Below are 22,057 nucleotides of genomic sequence, written 5' to 3' on the forward strand. Positions count from 1 at the left end.
TTTTTCTGTACTTTTAACAAAACTTTCAATTCTGGTAAGCCTTTTTTCTTTTTCAAAGATAGGTGGCAGTCTGACCAAAGTGGGAGCCTGACATAAAGCACCTCCTTTATTAAAGACTTTATACTTCTATGCTTTTTTCCAGTAGCTATTCAAAAGTTACTTGAACTGTTTCTTATTTTTTATTTTTCACATTAAAATTGATATGTATTTAAAGATCAAACTACTTTCTTTGAATGAAGTTAAAAATAGAAAGTATCGTGGATGAAGATGTTGAATGTTAGTACACACCATACAAAATACAGTCTTTACATTCTGAAATGGAGAGCATTACTAATTGGTACTTAACTTGTTCAGGAAACATCCAGGAGCAGTGGTAAGAAAAGTCAAATTCCCGTGCAATTGGATTTGGGTGGCATGCTGGCAGTCTTGGAGCAGAAGCAGCAAACAGAGAAGTCAAAACAGTCTTCTAAACCTGTGGTGTTTTCAGGTATTGGTTATGATGAAATTTCCTTTCTTTCACCTTGAGTTGTTTTTAAGTATTCAAATGTTAAATGTAGCCTGATTTCTGATCTGTAGTGATCTCTGAATATCCAGGCAGGAGCACAGTTCACAAGATGCAAGAGAAAATGAAAGTTCTTTTAAAAAAAAAAAAAATTAAAAAGTGTGGCAATCTGAATTGTTTGGAGGAAGAAGACTTGGGGAAAGAAAAGTCTTCAGGACAATGATTTGTAAAAGAATATCTTACATAAATATAAGAGGTGATTGAAATTTACCTTTGACAAAAATACTAATGTTTGTGGAGGTTTTTGCTTCATCTTAACTATGTGTGTTACTGTCGTGATGTGAACCTGCAGGAAGGGGCTACATAGTAACAAAGGCTTTTTTAAGCTCCTCTGATGCTAGAAATCCTAGAGCTGTAACTTGAGTGAAAAAGCTCCTTTGTAAACACAGGGGTTATATGAGAGTCAATCAGGATGAGTTCTGCCATGCCTGATAGTTGTGAAATAATTGTTGTTAACAAAATGCTAGGTTGTGGTGATGGAGAGAATCTTTCAGACCTTGTGGATGCATAACCAGGAAGCAGAAACAAGTAGCTCAGTGTCTTTTTCATTGTAGGTCAAAATTTAGTCTCGGCTATGTTAGTGCAGTATATTTTGCTAAAGGAAACATGATGTTTGCTAGAATTTAATGATGATAAAATTTCTCTCCTTATTTCAGTAAAGATTTTTTTTTTAAATTATTTCAGAAAGAGGGCTGATCGTGAGAGAATTGATCTCACAATGTTTAATATGATAGCTGAGCTTTTAAATAAAAAGCTTGAAATACCAAGCATCAATGGGATTTTCTTTCACTAACTGAGAGAACTTGTAAGATGCTTTTTAAAATTCTTTTTCTGCAATTGATCTCTTTTTTTCATTTGAGTCAGTCAAACTCAATGCTGCAGAGGTGCTAATAACCAGTTTTGTTTATAGAAAATAATACAGTGTATGGATTGGCGAGTAGATGGTGGAGCACAAAGGTATGGGTCACAATACCTGTTTTCTAATATTAAATTGCCTCTGTCTGAATCTGCTGCAGAAGAGAAATTGATGTGTCATGTTTGTATCCTGGAAGTATAAGGCAGATGTTACGTCAGCTTTATACTTTTTTTTAACTTTGAGTGCACCCATTAAATTGGTGTGTGCCAAAATGTAACTTCAGTTTGTGAAGTGGCATTGTGCTGACCTCTGTAACCAAAAGAGAAGCACAGTGAACAAGAAGGACAAGGAGTGTGACTGCAGACAAAGTTATTTCATTCCAGTTACTACTTCATTTGGTAAATAATGTATGGATGGAACAGCATAGTAAAGCAGTAATTATTTGAATTTAAATTACGTTTTGGAAATGCATCAACCATGCAAAATGACACAAACTGTTAAAGCCATCAAGTTCCAACATGAGAAATGAAGAGGTGATGTACACAGTGAAGGAAATATCACGTGTCTGCAGGATGTATACTTACGTATTGCTTCAAATCCAGCTTCAATTTTGTAGCCACCTATGCTAACATCCTGCACAACATTCTTGGCAGTGTTCTCAATTTGCCTTTGTTACACAGAGCCAAAAAAGAAAAGTTGCAGTGTAGCAGTTTTATGAAGTAAACCGTTTATGCGGTGTTGGAGGATCAGCATATGAATACTTTGGAAGCAGTAAATGAAGATGGCTCAAGACAAGCTGCCAGAAGTTTTGGGTGTTTTTTAGGGGAGAGAGGTTGCCTGAGGCACAAAGGTGTCAAGCTCATTCCACTGATGCATATGTCATCCTCTTCATTGACTTGCTAATGTAACCTGGTTTATATTGCAGGTAACTGAAGTTTGACAAAGTGCTCTCACATGATACAGCAATTCCTACTGATAGTTGAAAAGGGAGAGTGGTTTTCAGGATGTGAGGTCATGGTTTGGAAGGTCCAGGTTCAGGGACTTGGACAGTCATTTAAAGCTTCTGTGTTCTAAACCCTCTGAAAAATGCAAGTAAAGTAGACATCTCCTGAGAGCTGTGCTGGTTAAGCAAAAGAGACTTAGCTGTAGCTTTGCATTACTCATTACCTATCTGCAAATGAACTTCATCCAACTTCATTAAGGCATAACAAATGGTAAAAGTAAGTGTTCCAGATTATTTACAGCAATTAAATCTAAAATCTGCAATACTGCAACTCAGTATTTATCTTAACACAGTACAGAATCTGTGGAGGAGGAAATGCCATTACCATGAAATGTGGAGATTCCTGAAGGGTTTACCAAGCCAGCATGGCGTGGTGTTGAAGGTAGCTTGGAGTGCAGTGTTTTGCCAAATTCTGCTTTTGAGAGTTCAGGGACAGAGCTTGTGATTCTGGTTGTATAATAAAAGTAGAAGACATGTCAGTCTTTTGGGAGGAGTATCTTTATTAAATAACGTTGTTTAATGACACAGGATTGCCTATAAATATTCTTAATAGCAACACAACACAAATTTAATATATGTATACTAGTCCTAATCCAGACATTAAACTTACATTGGATTCTATTTTAGGTATTTGTCATGGTTGTCTGATGCAGACTTTTTTTTTTATCTCAGTTGGTGGTGCCATACCATTGCTTTCTAAAGAACCTGCTACAGCCACAAAAAGTCACCGGTTAAACCAAGGAAAGATGCCTCATAACCCTTTGGATTCCAGCGCTCCTTTGGTAAAGAAAGGGAAACAGAGAGAAGTCCCTAAAGCAAAGAGACCAACACCTCTTAAAAAGGTGCTCATATTTTTACCGTACATAGTACAATATAGGGTAATGTAACTTCAGTATTATTCTGTGAGTCTATTAAACCTTCTAGTATGGAGATCTGCATCTCAGCGTCCACTTGTCTAAATTCAATTTTAGCTTTCCTTGGTTTAAAAAAGGGGAGGGGAGGCAGGAGAGAAGAGGGGAGTCTTGCTGAATAGCATATAGAATTCCCCCAAAATATATTTTCTTATTTAAATCACTTGATAGCTGAAGAAGTGCTATCTTTTTGTAGTGTCCACAAAAAAGTGTCCACACATCATTGGTACAGGGGGACATCCAAAGAAATCTTACTTGGTTTGGACAAGACATGCTTATTTGCAGGGCTGCAGAGAATGGATAAAACAAAGGTAGTATTTAGTGTTTCTGTGCTCTTCCAAGCCAGAGCTTCAACTGAATCTGCAGCAACTAGTGTTAGATCCACCTGGTGATTTCTCTTGTACCTTCCCTCTTTGCCCATTCATGTTGCTTCTTGTCATGTCTTCTATACAGAGGATTTTGAGATACCACTCCGTTGCTGCGTCACTTTTTGGTCTAGAACAACTCTTACGGAGCTAGTGAAGGTAGTTTAGTGGTCATTCTGTGCTGCTTAATTGAATTTGAGAACTGTACAGTATAAACAACATATAACATATAACAAACCCTGGGCGGTGATACTAATTACTGTCTTCTGGCTGTTCTATCTTCATGCCATCTATTTTCCAAAGTAGGTTTGAGAAGGCAAAGATTGCTTTGTCTGTGTAGTATCTGTGTTCTGAAATAGAGAGCTTATTTTTGTTCTTTGTTCATCTTTGACAAATGCAAATGGAGAAATTTACTTTTGTAATCAGATTCTGTGGTGTAATTAATTACAAATTTTGGGTAGATTAGCTGAGCTAGTGGTCATATATACAATAACTGCTTCTTAGCAGCTATGAAAGCAGAGAAAGAAGATGAGTTTCCGGAAACTGATTATTGCTTTCACCTATGGTAGCATGTTTGGATCCAGCATATGTCCTACTTTCCTTCATTCCATGTGCCATACGGCTTTAGTATCCGTGGTAATTTCTTCAGCCAGCAAATTCAGAGACAGAGATCTATTAGACTGACTCAAGATTTTTAACAGGGGAATAAGGGGGAAGAGTAATTGTGCGCATGTATATATATGTATGTACTTGAGTGTTTGGCTGAATTGCTAGAAATTGACGGTCTGAAGAAGAAAGGTAAAGAGGGAGACTTTTTCACCTGCTTCTCTGCATTGAAGCAATTTGTTGCTTTAACTTTAGTTCTGCTCTTGTAGTTGATCTTTAGTAATTATTTTCTCCACCCAGGCACTGGTAACCAAGGAAAAAGTCCTTTTCTATGTAGATTTAGGGAATATCTTTCCTTCTCTTTATGTGCAAATTAAACAACCCCCAGATGTTTTAACCTTTGAATGATAGTGCCAAACTTCTTTATGAATGCTCTGTACATAAACACTTGGTAAGAGAAACTGTTTTGTTACCTATGTGACAATGAATTGATTTGGGGTTTATATATATATTTTTAGATTATTCTGAAAGAAAGAGAACAACGAAAACAGCAACACCTGTTAGAACAGACAGCAGTACCAAAAGATGAAGATAATATTTGTCAGTCTGCAGAAAATATTACTGAAGATGAAATGCTTCTACAGGATAGTCAAGCAGGTATCTTTCAAGAGAAGACTTTAATACAGCATGTAGATGGAGATTTGAGAGTGAGCACACTTAGTACTTTCAAAAATGTGTAGCAAATACTGCCAAATGAGAACTGTAACTTCAGAATTTTCTAAGATTCAGCTTGCACTTATCTAGAGTCTGAAGTGTGCCAAAGCTGATAGTCAGTGTAGTTGAGTAATTGGGATTCTGATTACTGTTCCACACTTTCATACCTGTTGGATTTATTATATGTCGTAATGAGAGTCCCTGCATCTCTCTGGCAATCTGTTTAAGAAGAGGTACAGTAATAAAAACTAAGAGATAAAAAATGTGTGACCTGTTCCCCTACTACCACAGACTGTTGTAATACTGAAGTAATGACTCTTCCAGAGATACTTGACAAGTTAGTCTCTTCACAATGCTTTTTGGTCTGTCTTTTCATTGAAATGTCTTTATTTACATGATAGCTGTTCCTGTAACGCAAGTTGCTGAAGGGTTTCTGGAGAACATAGGGATCAAGGAATCTACAGAAGGTTCTATGACTTCAAAGCAGCTAACCTCCAATCTTCCAAAAATCCATAGTAGGAATTTTAGAGAGTAAGTATTGATTGTATTGATTTCTGTTTTTCCACAGTACCACCGATACGGCATTTTTCAAACAAGATACTTCAGTTGCATTCTGTGCAACACTAATTGGAGTTTAGACTGAAAGGTTCTAATTTTTTTTTTGTTTTTCTGTAAGCTGACACATAGACAAAGAAATGATAGAGAAGTGCTTACACAGAGTCAAGGCCTTTTCTTGTGAAAAAGAGAAATAGTCTGTACGTTGTTGTAATTCTCACTTCAAAATGCATGTTCCTTGAAGGAAAAAAAAGATCAGAAATTAATTAGAGGCTAAGGAAGGAAAAGGAGCTGCTGTTAAAATATAAGTACCTTATTTTAAATAAATGGAGTGCCAGCGTAATATTTAAGAAAAAGAGTAGTTGTCATGGTTTAACCCCAGCCAGCAACTAAGCACCACACAGCCGATTGCTCACTCCCCCCCAGTGGGAATTGGGAGAGAATTGGAAGGGTAAAGGTGAGAAAACTCGTGGGTTGAGATAAAGACAGTTTAATAGGGAAAGCAAAAGCTGCGCACGCAAGCAAAGCAAAACAAGGAATTAATTCCCTACTTCCCATCAGCAGGCAGGTGTTCGGCCATCTCCAGGACAGCAGGGCTCCATCACGCTTAATGGTTACTTGGGAAGACAAAGCACCATAACTGCAAATGTCCCCCTCTTCCTCCTTCTTCCCCCAGCTTTATATGCTGAGCATGACGTCATATGGTATGGAATATCCCTTTGGCCAGTTGGGGTCAGCTGTCCCAGCTGTGTCCCCTCCCAGCTTCTTGTGCACCCCCAGCCTTTTCGCTGGTGGGGTGGGGTGAGAAGCAGAAAAGGCCTTGACTCTGTGTCAGCACTGCTCAGCAGTAACCAAAACATCCCTGTATTATCAGCAGTGTTTTCAGCAGAAATCTAAAACATAGCCCCATACAAGCTACTATGAAGAAAATTAACTCTATCCCAGCCAAAACCAGCATAGTAGTACACTGTACTTATTTTTAGTATGTACTTTGGTTTTCTGCTGCTAGACCAAATGGCAAAAACGTAAAGAATGTGACTAGCCAGATGACATTTTCAAGTTGTGGCTAGGCAGAGAAATAAAGGGAAGATATATGGGTTATTATGTGCAAACACTTTTAGTTTTGTTTAAACAGACATGTATACATGTTTCCTTATAAAAGAAGAAATAGTCATTACTGTATGTGAAGAGGTCCAGTCATGATCCAGTCATGACAGTTTAAAAGTGTTACTTTAGGTAAGCAGTGTTTTAACTTCTAGTTTTCCTCCCATAAAGGCACTGCTGGCCTTTTTGCAGTTCATGTTACAGTAAAGGTTAATACTGATGCAGCCATTCTTTATCTTCCTGATGCCATGTGTTAGCTCTAATTTAACTTTTAATTGCATTAAAAATTACTTAATTTGTGTCTATGCAATGCTGTTTTACTGAAAGCACAGTTTGGGTTGAATATGTACAGGGCAACTCAGTCCTACCTATTACAGGATGTAAAGCATTCAGCAAAGCTTAGAATATTTTGTGTCTTTAGATTAGATTTTCAGTGTTTTAGTAGACTTGTCTTTGAGACTTACTGAAATCAACTGGAAAGCTTTGAGCTTTGAGACACTTCTTTACTGAACGATTCTTTGCATAAAAGATGGGGGGAAAAAACCAATTTGGAACCCTGATCTTTCCCAGGGAATACTAGAAGGATGAAGTACCATCCGTTTTTTATCCTTTCCTTATGAATACTACAAGGCTGTAGTCTGGTAAGTGAAATAAGATGACAGACAAAAAATATGAACCTGGGGAGGAGGAATTTGATCCAGATTTCCATCTTCATTATAAGTAGCTTGGAATTTATAAAAATAAACGTTATGCTTTGGTTGCTGAACTTTGATTTATATAGGTCAAAATAAATGTCCTCAGAAAAATGCTTCAATAGAAAAACGTGTATATATATTTATTGGCATTATATATATATATGTTTATTGTACATGTGTGTATGTATTTCTAGTATAGTTTGATAGGGTATCCAGATACCACAAGTAACAAAACTTTCTCTAAGGTCTTAGCCACTGGAAAAAAAATCTTAGGTAAATTTTTGTTTTCACGTATATAACAAGTGTATTTGGAGTGGAAACAGAAAAAAAGACAAAGACATAGAACAGAATAGAATGGAATGGAGTAGAATAGAACAGGAGGTAAACTTTATATTTTACATGTTTTACATACTATATATTTTTGTGTTTCATACTTGTAATTTTAGGGTTTTTAACATTTAATTGATTCTTTCTTCCAGTTATTGCAGCCAGGTACTTAGTAAAGAAGTTGACAGTTGTGTGACAGATCTCTTAAAAGAACTGGTTCGTTTCCAAGATCGCTTGTATCAGAAAGACCCAGTAAAGGCCAAGATAAAACGCAGGCTTGTTATGGGTCTTAGAGAAGTTTTGAAACATCTGAAGCTGAAAAAACTGAAGTGTGTCATCATCTCTCCTAACTGTGAAAAGATTCAGTCAAAGGGTAAATAAGTAAAAAAACAAAATGTTTGTTTAATAAAAGAAACGTAAAAAAGCAGACTCAGTATACTGGCAGCAGTATTATTGTTGGAGGAACTTTTTTGAGTAGCCTTTCAATATAAAGTCATATAAAGATGCCTTCCTTCTTCGGATTGTTTACTGCTGTGCAGCTGAAGTGTGAGCTGAGTCAAGACTATCTGGGGTGGGGGAAGTTATCTGAAACTAGGATCTGTTTAGTTTTCGATTTGCAGTGCAGCTACACAAAAGATTGCGCTGGCGCAGCTGAGAAGAGACAAAGGTTAGTGATGCCCACTGTGCCACCACAAGAAGCCCTGCTGTATCAGTCTCTTTTAGGCCACAGATTGACAATAAGTTGTCAGTGATAGTTTGTTTAAAATTTGTTGTAATTATTGTCATTGCTTTCTATTAACTTCTAAATAATTTCTTAGCAGCTGGGTCTTTTTTTTAATACTAGATTAGACTATACTACGCATATAACAAAATATGGAATAGTAGTAGTCTAAGGATACTGCTAATTAAGAACTAAGAAAAAAATGTCAAATGGAGATCTAACACTATTATTGAGATCCATGTATTTTTTCCTATAAACTCTTGTAATTTCAGAATGCGCCCATAATCTTGGGTTATTTTTTGCCACTACTTTTAACAGTACTGTCCTTTAGTTATAATCAGCTTGAATAGTGTCATTCTTTGCTAATTCTGTTGTCTGCTCCAGGTGGGTTGGATGAGACTCTACACAACATTATTGACTGTGCCTGTGAACAGAATATCCCGTTCGTTTTTGCCCTTAATCGCAAGGCCCTAGGCCGCTGTGTGAACAAAGCAGTGCCTGTGAGTGTGGTGGGAATTTTTAGCTATGATGGGGCTCAGGTAAGTTGAAATACATAGGTTCATGTTTTTGTTTAGCTTTACTTTTTACCTGTAAGGGGAAGAAAAATACTCTGACTTTAAGGTTTTGTTTGTTTGTTTTGATTTGCACACTTATACTCTTTATCCCAGGTCAGTTGCTTACATGAAAAATTGATTTTAGAAGTACAGCCACTCAGCACTGTTCAAAAAAGTAGTTTGGCCATCTCTTCCTGACATCCTCTCCATCTAGATCTCTTCCAAAATTTTTTTTTTCCAAGAGAATTCGTGTTTTTATAAACGTTTATAAATTGTTTTTCATGTCTTTATACATACTTAGCTGCTCAACTTTTATATATGAACATATATGTTCTGAATAAGGAATATTCATTACAGATTTTCATGGAGATGTTAAAATTTACTGTATGATTTAAGCTCTACTAATATTTTATATTCCCATAGGACCATTTTCATAGAATGGTACAACTGACAACAGAGGCCAGGAAGGCCTACAAAGATATGATAGCAGCTTTAGAGGAAGAAGCTGAAGGAGGAGTAAGAGAAACCCAACCCAGCATCTTAACCACTGAATATGAAAAAAATGGCTTGTCAGAAACTGGTAAAACATCTTCCAGGGACTCTGATGAGGATGTACCAAATTATAGTGAGTATTTACTGACTTGTTTTTGGTTCAGTTTTCATTCAAAGTGCTCTTCAATTCTACCATTTTCACTGAAACAAATGACGCCTGACACTTTTAGTGGTTAGTAAGGGGGGAAATTCTGCTTTTCTGTGGTTTCCCCTGGCCCCCTATTTTATAAACCTGAGGTCAGCTCTTGCTGAGAAAGTCCTAGAGAAAATTCCTCTGTGAAATCCACTGATGGCAGGCGGTACTCATTGCTTTGTCCAAGGAGGTTTAACAGAGCTCCTTATTATTTCTATTTGTTAAAAAATAATCTTAAGTTTTTTTTCTACAAGTGCATACTCTATAACTGTGCTGGACTTAAGTTTTGTATTGAAGCCTGTTTGAGATGCATCTTCCTGTCCAAAAGTGTTCATGTTTTGTAAAGGCCTTCCACTTCCAGAAACACATGCTTCCAGCACTGCTCATACAGTCACCAGACAATGACAGTTACCACAGATACTAGGCAACTTAAAATTTCTTTGAAAGTTTTGAAAACTTCTGTGTTTTTTTAAAGTTGCACCCACCTTCAGAGTTAGCCCTGCTTGAGTGGGGGGCTGGCCACAAGGACCTCAATGGGTCCCGTCACTCCTAAAGTATTCTTTCATGCATCATCTGATGTTGCGTGGTGTACGCATCAACACGTCCATGTGCCAACTTATCTCAGCACTTACTTTGAGGAGGAAGTAGAGAATCAGCGTGACTTTTCATTTTAAGTTTTTCCTCAAGTATTATACGGTAACCTGTTTGTTGTTTTGTTTTTTTTTTATTCTAATATTCCCTAGTTAAAATCTGGAAGAGAAAACTTGAAGAAGAGTATAACCCATATGCACTGGAACTGGAAAAGAGTGCAACTGCTGACATGGTGATAGTGAATTCGGAAGAGCATCAGTAAATCCAGATCCAATTCTATTGAGCTTTTAATTTTTTTTTTTTCTTTTAGACCCCTAGGAAGAAGGTAGCAAAATAAAATAATTTAAGAAACATTTGAAGTCAGCTAAGTAAACTGTTCTGAATCCCTTTAAGCAAAATACACACTGGAGCACGAGGCACTGGCTAATGCTTTTATGTTCTATGTATTTGGCTGATAACGATAGCGGATGACAACAGCAAATTGTCTTAGTCCTGGACCATTGGAACTGGCCTGGCATACTTTAATGGTTTTATGGACTAGCATTGCTTTGTTAGTGATACAGTGTACCAAAAGAACTTGCTAGAAAGATGATTTTATTTGGGAAGAGATTCCATGAGCCAGAAGGTTGGGGCTTGCGGGGAGTTGCTTTTTATTTTTAACTCTTGTTTAAAGAACTTCAACTGTTTTTTGATTGTGGGTTTGGTTTTGATTTTTAGTTCTAAATAAACCTGCTCAGGTGGGCAGGCTGGTGTCAATGTCACTTTTTTCCAGTCAGCAAGAAATTAATTCTGGGCAGGCAGCTTGATTGAAACTAATTAAGGAAGGCCATGATGACAAAGTTCCCAGTTAGCTCTTCTGTGTGATATTTTGTTCTTCTGGGATCATACAGCAGGTGGAAAGGAGAGAGCATGGACTGCAGAGGTCTCATTCCTGAAGTGAAAATGCTCTGTTTAGAAATTTTATGAAGTTGATTAAGTGTACAATGATGATGTTTCTGCTTCTACTGAGACTAGTTTATCATAGGTCCTGCTTTGAAGTTAGAAGATATTGAAGAACAGCAAATGTGCGAGCCTGCTATCCTATCTGTACCTTCTCCATGCCGACAGGCTCCTCATTCCTTCAGTTTGGGGGTGTGTCGATGTATGTATGTAAGAGTTTTTGATCGCTCTCAGTTTGTATCTAAGGTAGGGAAAATTTATATCTTACAGGAAACAAAACTTTAAAAATAAAATGTGCTCAATAATGGTGGTGGAGCACCTTAGTGGGAATGTCCTATATAAATACCGTTGTTTACAAGTTGCAGACATAAGAGGACAAGCCTAAAGAAAGTAATTGGAGGATGCACATGTAACTTCTGTCAGCTGTTCTGAAAGATGATACAGATGCCATGTGCTGCTGCCAGCATCTCTGACGTGCATCTGTAAGCGCTTCACCGCACTGAACATTTGTAGTGCAATACTTTGGAAAGTAGCTGCCTTGTGAAGTTAGAAGCGATATAAAAACTTTAAATAATTTTGAAATTCTAACAATTTTGTAGAATGTAAATTGTATAAAATCTGTTACAATATATTGATTCTATAAAGTACGGTTGTGACTTAAATAAACTCTTCTGGTGGGCACTTAATGATACTTGAAATGTCAGTTTTGAGGAAGAACGTTGGTAAGGGAAGCCAGCCTTAAGCTGAAATGTACAGTTGGTCATTAGTTATGATGATGATGATCTTTTTGTGTTAGTTTCTTCTAATCTTAAATGGCAATTGAAGGTGAAAGATCCCAGTGATGAAAGATTGTTTTGGCCAGCAGATATCCTTGATTCAGAGGTAAGTTGTGATTTATTTGTGCTTGTGCCACTTCAGTACACATCTAAAACTCTGAAACTGCTAAACCTAGTCACTGCATGGAACGGGGACCAGTTGGTGAAGATCACATTAACAGCCCTTTTTTTTTTTTTGGCCATATTTTCTATTTTGTCTTACTGTAGGAGAGCATGAAAAGTTACTTTGGAAACATTATAGGTTGTTCAAAATCTTAGGGAGTTATTTCCTGTTCTTAGAATGTAGCAAAAAAATTCACTATAAGGGGTCACAGTTATGTTCGCTAATTCTGTTACACAGATGTTTTTTCATGAAGTTGACCTAAACAAAAACTCTGGCAATCTTTTTTTACTACTTGCAGTACTTCACTGCCGAGACAAGGCAAAGCTCAGCTATGCTCATCTAAAACTCTGACCTCAATCTTATAAAGCCTTACCTTCCCACTCAGCCCCACAGAACTAAACTTGTCTGCTCCAAATCTATTGAACAAATAGAGGAGGGACAATTCAAGAAAAGTCTTTTTATAGTTGTCCCTTAGCCATAAAGGATGTCATAAGAGAAACAATGGGGAAAAAAAATTCCCTCTGAACGTTGGTGTCAGAAGTCTGCATCAGCATTAATTTATGACTGCCGCTGTGAAAAACAGGGAAAATGGTTTGTGTATAAGAATTTTCACCCTGCATGTGTGACCACAAGGTGGTCTGGTATTGGAAAAAAAAAAAAAAAGAAAAGAGAAAAAAAGAAAAAAAAAAAGGGGTCATTCAGGAAAGTTTTAGAGTGAGGAGAATGCTTTCTTCAATCTAATTTAAATCTTACCAGTTAGGGGATAACTTGGGGATAAGTATGAAGCTTTCTGCTATTGCTAGGAGCAGCTGTCCACATGGACTCAAGCTATAGTGATTCTTAGGTGTCATCTTTCTTGCTTCCAGATTGTTGAAAATCATTGAGAAGACGAGAGAAAACTTGAATTATGCCTCAGACTTACTGTTTATTAGATGCAGAAGGACAAAACTCTGAACAGCAATGCAGTAAAACAGTTTCACTGTGGATTAAGTAGGTCCTCCCATTTTCAATCTGTAGTTGTTCACTAGAAATATATGAACTTGATGCAGTTTAGTCTTAGAATTCATTGAACAGAATTTTTTAAAGCTACTACAGTTATCTCAAATATAGAAGAATAACTTGCAAAAACTAAAGAGTCTGCTTTAACTTAGGTGCCTTGTAATCTATCCGTATTTTGAGCATTAGTCAGAAGTTCTTTATTTGGTACAGAAGCTTTATTTCCAAAGGAAATGTGTTTGAACAAATGAACTTGCTGACGCCAGAAAGGAATGCTCTTCAAAACACTGGGAACAGAGTATAAGGGTAAACACATGAAGAGAAAATAAATAGGCCAGTTTAAGTGCCTTTTAATGTATGTGATCCACATCTTATTAATCTCTAAATCATGTGCCAAGATGCTCAAGCACAAAATTAACTGGTTTGCTTAATGAACTCAAAACAGAAGCCATACATCATATTATATTGTTTGAGCAGCACAAGTCTTACTGAGACCACTTTTGTTCTTCATTAAGCTGAAATAACTGTCATCAGAAAACCAGAGATAATTCCAGCATGGGATGGGTGGCCTCTCTTGTAGCATGTAACTTAGTTATTCTTTGGTGTAGTAAGGATATCCTCTTCCACCTCAAGCTTCAGGTGATTCTCCTGAATATCAATTTTAATGCCAGCACTAGCACTCACAAATACCTCTTTGAATGCTGTGATATTAAGAATACTGGATAACTTGCATACATTTCTCCTTCTAGCCTGTTCATTCCTGTGTCCATTAAAGGCTGTTTTTCTTGTTGCAGCTCTCCTGAAGAAAAAGTTCAGAATGATGTGTTACTGCTGCTTTAAAAATTAAAATTGGGTTTAAAGGTTGCCTATACTAACTCCACAAGCATGTGTCGTATCCAAAAGTTATCAAAAGTAATCTTTGTTCTAACTGTTGGAGAAAAACATTAAAAGCTAAGTATGGACTATTGGGTTTTTTTAAAGGAAGGCCAGCTTTGATGGACAATACCATTTATGAAGACCAGTAGTCTCTGCAATCCAGTTAGTCTATAGATGTGATGAAATTAATCTACTATATTTGGTATACACAGACTTACTGTTTTGGCAGGATGAGAACTACTGACTGATTAGCACTTGGTTAGTGGACTGAAGGAGCAAGCTGACATAACCGTAATGTATGTCATAGATCAAGCAGATTTTACTGCTGAGAGGGTCAAGAATGACAGTGTGTACAGGAATACTAATCACTTTGTTATATAAATACATTTGGTTGCAGAAGCATCATAGGCTATTTATAAAATTGGGACTGTAGCGTGTCGTGTAGAAAGCACTGTAGGAGATACCTTTTCCAAAAATTCTTACCCATGTTTTCCTCCAGTTTTGCATCATCTTGTCATGTTCACTGATGGCACTTCTCCACATATCAAATTCTTTGGTCCATCCATCCTGACCAGCACTGTCTGAGAATTGTACATGGGATGATTACATAACTACGTAATGATGAAGTAAGTTGGTACCTATTCCGTTGCACAACTTCCTGTGGAGGACTGGGCTAGAAGGAACAAAAGCCACCATCTTGTCCTTCATTTTGCTCTACCTCCTCTCATGTTATTTGGAAATAAGTTCTATTCAAATGGTCCCATCTCTTCCCCTCTGCAGCAAACTTTATAGCCTCCAGAGTAAACAGATTCAGTGCCTTTATCTGTGATTCGAGGTCTAGAAAATATGACCTACAAGTTAGAGTTCAAACCCATCTAAGAAGCACAGGAACGCTCCAGTTAGATCATACCAAGCCTGGGGAGAAGAATGATACGATACAGCTGACTATGTCCAGTTTGTAATTTCCCCGTTTTTCAGTAATGTTACGGAGTTATTGAGAAGGGCTATTTTACTGCCTCTTGGTAAGATTCTAGTTCTAATTCTGTCTGCCAGTTTTTCTTGCAGGATGTAACACTGTGGTGGTGACATACACAGATGTAATATTTTCTGTTTATCCTTCAGGACACCAGCAACAGTATATAATGCTTTTGGAGCACAGTGAAAGCCTCCCTCTGTTTTACATTTACAGTAGTTTCATTGAGATGCTCTTCATTCTGCTTCTGAGACAGACTTCAAAGTAACTGGAGTGATGGCAAGACAACTTGTGTAACTCCTACTGCTTTTCTCTGTCACTGAAAAAAGGAGGGTTGAGCTGTTCTTGACAAATTCATGTTTGTTATTAACCAGCTAATTAAAAATAATTCACTTTTTCCTTCACCCTGCCAAGAAAATCCATACTATATCATCTTCATCGTTCCTGCTGTCTTTTTAAAGACTATTCAGACCTTCTGTAGGCCAGGGCAAGTTCTCAAACGCTAGTTGCAAATGATGCTCAAGTTGCATCAGTCAGTTCTGGATACCCAGAGATCTTGCACAGCTGCTGAAGTTAGCTAACTGACCTCATGCCCAGTTAGTGTCCAAATGAAGAGGTAGGAACTGACCTCATCCAACTACAGGTGATTTACAAATCATCTGATTTTTTAAATATCCTGGGTGGTGGGGGTTTCTCTTTACCATGTGACTTCCTTGGCATTAAAGGATTTTTCTACATTACCCTGTAGAGCTCTGGCAGGGTATCTGTTTTTAACTCTCTAGTACTCATCTGATTTCCAATTTGTGTCCATTAGTTTAGCAGTTTCGGTTTCATTTCTAGATCATAACTGCTAATTTACAGATTAGTCCTTTGTGAGAGGGGGTGGAAGAAGGAATTTTTATGGCTCTGAAACCTTTTCATAAACAATTGAAGTGGATACTAATACAGTAAGCCAGAGCTACCATCTTCAGATATGCACGTGTTTTATGGGTGAAAATTACAGAGCTTTCCTCATAATCGTGGTCAAGCCAAACATGGCATACGTTCAAAACCAGCCTACCTTTATCTTCCACTGTGATGCGCACTTCTGATGTTGTGTTCCCAACTTCTGAGATGAATGAACATTTATATTCTGTGTTTTCTGATACTGAATCTTTCACCCAACTCAGAACATGCACTCTGCCATCAAACAGCATATGAGATTGCTCAGTGATGCATGCCTTCATCTTCTGTCCGTTCTTCTTCCAGACAAAATAGGAGTCATCCGGACCTGTAAAAACGTCAGCTTATTTTGTAAGAAAATACAAGATGAGTCTTTAAAAAGAAAACAAAAGCCTAAGACCTCAAGATTAGGCTCAAAAGCATAAATAGATGATTGTAAGGTTTCTTAGGTTTCTTCAGCTGAAATTCTGGGTACCAAAAACTTGGGATAAAAAGGAGCTAGCTAGCACTGGTAATTTAGGTTCAAGCCAAAGTTGTAAATGAGTTCATATGTATAAAGGAATTCTGCCTGGATTCTCACAAGGAGGAACTCGCCCCACAAACATGATAGAGCAGATGATGAACATCAGCACTATCTGCCTATACGGTTTCCTGTAGAGCTAGGCCACGTTACCTACTGCTGATCAAGCTAGCTTCTGGTACAAAGCTGAGACCATCTGAGACATGCCTTGCAAAATCTGAAATAAAGGCCAGGAGGGGAAAAAGTTCAAGAACTTGGTGCGTCAAAGGTGCTGGAACTAATAATGAAAGAAGCAGAATTGGAAAAAGCACAGAACCATTAGTCACAGCAGGCAATTAGGCAAGACAGAACTTGGAAGAAGCTTGGATCAACAACAAAGAGCAATCTAATCTTTTAGCCTTGTTGCTATTATTCGTCTTAACCTGCGAGAACAGAATATTTGAATAAATCAGAGATTGACAGTAGCCCAGAGGACAGAACAGCTGTTCCCAGAAAATTAGCAAGGTTGGCTGAAGAGTACTTGGCAGTATCAGAGCCTTTTCATTTAAAAGAAAGACATCTGGGCCAAGCTAAGAACTTTGCAGTAATTCTGATATTTAAAACATGCCTATTTCTCCCTTGGGGCCTAGGGTCCAGACTAGCCTTAGCAAGAGAAGATGTAAAGAGAAATTTGGGGTAAAAAGAAAATAAACTATTTTTGCAAGTATGTCTTGAGAGTAACCTACTACAGAAGTCAGCTTTTACTATGAGCATTGCAGATTGCAAATTGATGTGGCATTTTTCTCTAGAAAAAGATTGGATCCTAGGTCAGTGTCCTGAAAACTAATTAAATTTTAGATAATCATACAGGCAGACAAAAAAAAAGGTAGTCTTTACATCTGTGCACTTCCTCAGCATATTGTGTTAAATTCTGAAATAATTTGGAAATAAAACTAATACACTACAAATTTGGAGACATAAAATAGTAGTAAGAGTAAGGGTGAATGATAGAGAACATGATCTAGTTAAAGCCAGGTAGAGTTTATCTCTGAGGGAAAGAGGGAGGGAGGGAAGTGGCACAATCTCTTGAGAAGGACTAACAACAGCTCTGACAAAGTGGAGAGGGCAAGCATACACTGAACTGAAAACAGCTAGCCTAGCACATCCTCATTTAAAAAAAAAAAAGTTTTATGGATGATTGTACTCATTCTACAATTAACAGTAGATAGGTTACATGTTGCTAAAATCATGGGAAGTCTGGAACCAGAGACAAATCATTTCAGTAAACCAACGCTGAAGTTGGATTTTGGACAAATGGGAAGAATAGTAAGTAAATACAAGCACAGCAGAAAGATAGAAATCTAAGTAAAAAAAACAGGCTTTGAAGAGTAGAAACCTACCTTCAGAAACACTCTGGATTACAATTTCTAACAGGTGCCACAGCAAGTCTGACACAGCATTAATACAGAAACGAAATTAAGCGATAGTGTTCGCAGAGTTCAAGTTGACTTGGAGAAGTTAAGACCAACTTGACCACAGTGAAGATCAATAGGAAGAGGGAATGCTGCAACACAAGCTTCAGGATGAACTTTTCCAAGCGCAGAAGAGTTGTTACTCTAACATTGTAAAGCTAAAAGCCAGGTGCTCGAGTAAAGCCACAAGCTCGCAAGTTTTATGTGCAGTAGCTCAAGCCCTAACACGTGGGAATAGGGCCATTGCCTAAAACCATGAGCTTGAAAAGTGGCATTGTAGGGCCGTGCGAGGAAGTGGCATGTTCAGTGCAGGATGCTTCCCTAAACTTACTTCAAATGTTACTATTCACACCAGAGAACCTGCTCTATTTACTGCTGCTAAAGATAACAATTGTTCTGGAAATCTGCCAAAAGTTCAGTTTAGACACACATTGCACCAAAAGACTAAAATCCAACAATTTCCGTATATGGGAAATTTTGCAAGCCATGTTGTTTCAGGTCAGCCCCTTAACAAGTTGCAACTGGGCAATTTTACCCTACCTTTGTTTTCTGTGCAGTCAGAAGCACTGGAAATCCCCACAGAGTAACACTCATACAAGTTAGTCGGCAGCAAAATCTAGGTTCAAGCACTAGTCAGGGTTTTTACGGATCTTCGTCTTCTAGTGCAGTCTATTCCTGATTTTCAGGGACTGTGCTATTACTTTCTCTACTTTGATTTCCTTTTCAGGATTGAGCAATAGAAAAAATACACTGTGAAACAGCTTCATTGCAAAAACTTTGAATCACATTTGTTAAATGCAAGTTTTCTACAACTCTAGAGTGAGATAAATTCACACTCGGATATAATGGTTAGGCAAGTATTTTCTGAAGGTAAAGGAAATTACGATGAGCATATACTCTGCATTTGCTACTGTTGCTATAATACAAATTAATTACATATCTAGTGTAAACTTTAAAATACGAATTTCTAACACACTTGATCTACTTACTTTGCCATCCGTTTTAAGAATGCTTGAAAGATTTAAAAAAGCCACCTTATTAAAACATAATTTCAAGCAGAGAATTAAACAGCAAGTCAGTCTAGATATGTAACTATGATTAAACAACAATGAAAGATATTTCGAACAGTTAACTTTGAAAACATTGCTTCAATCTCAGTAAATTTATTACTAATAATCAACTTCACGACCTTAACGATTTTAGAAGGGGAAAGGTTAACAATTATCAAACAAAATAAAAAAGCCTTGCTGCACTGTCTGAACCACCCCTTTTCTCTGCATAAGCCCTTCATAATTTCCAGCGTCCATGGAAGTATTTGCTGCTTTTCCGTATAGATTTCATTTTCTGTACCTCTGCTTTCAGCGCTTTGAGTGAAACGGTACTGCCCAGGTAGTAACAGCCCAGGTACTGTCCAGGTAGTTTCCACTGGCAAAATGGGTTCTCTGACCTGCGGCAAGTCAGGCAGGCTCGCACAAGCCATGTATTTAATTAATAGCCAGATGATTTTGCCTCGAGATTTTCCACAAGGAAAAATTTCAGCAGCCATAGATAGCATTAAAAACTTAAAACCACTGCAGCTGCTTGTAAACTTCTACCCACAGCCTAACTGTATTCACTGAATTACTGGCGTAAATTTGATCGTAGGTTAAAATAATAAATCCAGATGTAAAGAACTGAAGTATACGGCTACAGATTCAGAGCAGCATGCTGATGTGCCCCGCTAAACTGTACCAAACTAAGCATTTGCCATCTGCGCATCAAATCCTAATAGACGTATGGCTTTCAAGAAAGCTTGGAGATAACTCATTTAAAAGCAAGAGATTATGGATTAAGTAGAGCTCACCAGCATAAGGCTGGGGTGGGGGAGCAAGAGGGAGTACTGGCCAAGCTAGCTCCTTTTGCCAGATGCTGCAACTTGCAGAGCCGCGTAGACATTTCAAAAGCTACCAAATGAAGCTGTATAGCGGAACACTCAGAAGTGCTACCCCATTGCTGTTGGTGTAGCACACCGTTTTTCCTCATTTTTAACACAGTTCTTGAAGGGTAATATTAAAACAAGGCTTCCCTATAAATTATTCAGAGAAACACTTCAAGATAGAGGGACGCGAGTTGAGTAAAACAAAGCATGAGCCATCAGCAAGCCTAAACCTCTTAAAGCTTTCCTAACCTGTGAAAGTTGACAGCAAATTGAAATCCAGTGAAGATAACTGACAGGTATCCCACTGAGAAATTCTAGGAGGGTAACAAAAAGTCTTTTTCACAAATTCCTATAATCTAGACACAGAACAGCTACCAGAGGCTATCCTCAGTGGCAGGAAGTTTAGGTTTGGGAAAAAACTCCCCTGGATTCCCCAATACGCACCAAACCCCCTTCCAAAGCTCACAACATGCAGCACATTAAAAAAAAAAAAAATCTTAAAAAAAAAAGTTAATTAAAATCTGGATTTTAGTTAAAATTAAATCTGGATTTAATGCTTGCTATCTAGCTTGCAGCTCTGGCTTGTACTGAATGCTACTGAACTAAACATCCCAAATTTCAGAAAACCAAGATCATATAGGAAGCTCTCATCCAGAGCTGGGATTAAGTATTAAAAAAACACTATAATCTGGGTGCAGAAAGATTATTTTAAATCGGAGATCAGAGCACAGGAAAAAGGTTAGTCAGTCACTAATACGGAAAACAACCACCAGCGCTACCCAGTACGTGAATGAAGGTTAGATTTAAGGCTGGTCACAGTTTCTTGAGTTGTAGGAGTCTGAGTCATTGTTGCTGACAAGCTAGCAAAATAATAAATAGTAAATGAAGCAATCAGGAGGGTAACAGATTGGAAAAGCGGGGAAAGAATCTTTAAATTGAGACAAGCATCTTTGCATTTTTCTGAAAAATAGTGTACAGGGTAGGTAACCTAGATCTCGGATAACTTTTTTGTAGTTTTGTTTTTTGGTGGTTGGTGGGTGGGTGGGTGTGTTTGGTTTTTTTTTTTTTTTAAGTGGGGGCAATACATTCTAGAAAACAAACTGGAAATAGCTTGACAGCAATGAAAGAAAAAAAAAAAAAAAGACTTAAAAAGCCAAGGAAAACAGGCCTCTCTGAAATGCCAACAAAGAATATTACTGCAAACACCAAATAATTCATACTGAAGGACGCATGATATACTCCTTCAAAAACCTGGTGCCTTTGTTAAATCACTAGTCCTTTTGTGTAACATCAACACCGCAAGCTGCTGCAGCCTTATCAAGGCAGATGAAAAGCAGGAAGTGCTTCCCGTCAAATGCGAACGGCATAAAAGCTGGAAGTAGCAGCCCGTCGCCAGAGGAGGGGATGCGCAGCGCATGCAGATGAAAGTAGGGCACGGCACCTGCCTTCTCAGAATGGAATTTAAAAGCAGATTGGGCAAATGGCTGACTCGCCTATGAGATTAAAATGCAATTCGTAACTGTCCGCGCTTCCCAGCGTGAACAGCATTTGTTTAGATACTCTGAGTGGTTCCGAAAAAAGGCTGTGCAATTGGAACCCAGATAATTGCCCCTGAAGAATAATTAAATGAAGCACTAGCAAGCTAGAACTAGGGACTGGCAGAAAAAATGAGTTTCCATTTTGAGTTTGCTTACTTATTTTTGGCCCTCCCATCAGCTAACAAGGCTACTAAAACGTTAAGTTTTACAATAAAGCAAAGAAAAGCGGAGAACATATTTTAGGGAGTAACATGGTCTCCAGAAATCACTCCTGCTCTCCAGAGAACGCAAGCTACCGCTTTTGCTCCTTCATTTGCCAGACAGATCTGGCAGGAAGATGACTAAGACATGGAAATGAGATTTTCATCTCCACTGAGGGGACAATGCACACGAGATGTTGAAGCAGCTCTGGTAAGCAATTTCTGCTGGAATAGTTAAATAAACGGTAACAGCTATGTTCCAAATCAGTACCCAGTTAATCAGCCATCACACCGAGGGATTAATTATTACAAGTCTACAGGTTGTAGCTCTCACGGGGAAGACAAAAAAAATAAGTGTACAGGTAGTCAGTTTGCAAACAGGGCTGGTGGGGCTAACAAGAAGTTCTGAGGAAAAGAGCATAAAGGTGGAGTTATGCTCCAGAGACTCCCACACCAGTCCAAACCCATCACATCTCACTAGGCAGGACTGGGAAATCCAGCTTCTCAATCCTGGCC

General features: G+C 37.9%; 2 protein-coding genes and 1 long non-coding RNA gene across 11 annotated transcripts in view; 2 read left to right on the top strand and 1 right to left on the bottom strand.

Annotated features, from left to right (window-relative positions):
• SECISBP2 (SECIS binding protein 2) overlaps window positions 1–11,874 on the top strand; it is a 28,905-nt gene extending 17,031 nt beyond the window's left edge. For all 8 annotated transcript variants that reach the window (XM_076361556.1, XM_076361558.1, XM_076361560.1 and 5 more), the window contains 8 exons: window positions 355–487; window positions 3,094–3,263; window positions 4,822–4,960; window positions 5,419–5,548; window positions 7,851–8,071; window positions 8,804–8,958; window positions 9,397–9,598; window positions 10,402–11,874. In XM_076361556.1, the coding sequence (XP_076217671.1) occupies window positions 355–487; window positions 3,094–3,263; window positions 4,822–4,960; window positions 5,419–5,548; window positions 7,851–8,071; window positions 8,804–8,958; window positions 9,397–9,598; window positions 10,402–10,511 (1,260 nt within the window). In that variant the 3' untranslated portion in view covers window positions 10,512–11,874. The remainder of the gene's footprint in view (window positions 1–354; window positions 488–3,093; window positions 3,264–4,821; window positions 4,961–5,418; window positions 5,549–7,850; window positions 8,072–8,803; window positions 8,959–9,396; window positions 9,599–10,401) is intronic.
• A 1,157-nt stretch (window positions 11,875–13,031) lies between these two features.
• SEMA4D (semaphorin 4D) overlaps window positions 13,032–22,057 on the bottom strand; it is a 102,399-nt gene continuing 93,373 nt past the window's right edge. For both annotated transcript variants that reach the window (XM_076361570.1, XM_076361568.1), the window contains 3 exons: window positions 16,033–16,242; window positions 14,483–14,580; window positions 13,032–13,922 (listed from right to left, as the gene is read on the bottom strand). In XM_076361570.1, coding sequence (XP_076217685.1) covers window positions 13,893–13,922; window positions 14,483–14,580; window positions 16,033–16,242 — 338 coding nt within the window. In that variant the 3' untranslated portion in view covers window positions 13,032–13,892. The remainder of the gene's footprint in view (window positions 13,923–14,482; window positions 14,581–16,032; window positions 16,243–22,057) is intronic.
• LOC143172310 (uncharacterized) lies at window positions 14,561–15,376 on the top strand. The gene is made up of 2 exons (XR_012997324.1): window positions 14,561–14,625; window positions 14,780–15,376. It is a non-coding gene; the product is annotated as an uncharacterized LOC143172310 (long non-coding RNA).

This window comes from Aptenodytes patagonicus, chromosome Z (genome assembly GCF_965638725.1).
Source record: "Aptenodytes patagonicus chromosome Z, bAptPat1.pri.cur, whole genome shotgun sequence".
NCBI lineage: Eukaryota > Metazoa > Chordata > Aves > Sphenisciformes > Spheniscidae > Aptenodytes > Aptenodytes patagonicus.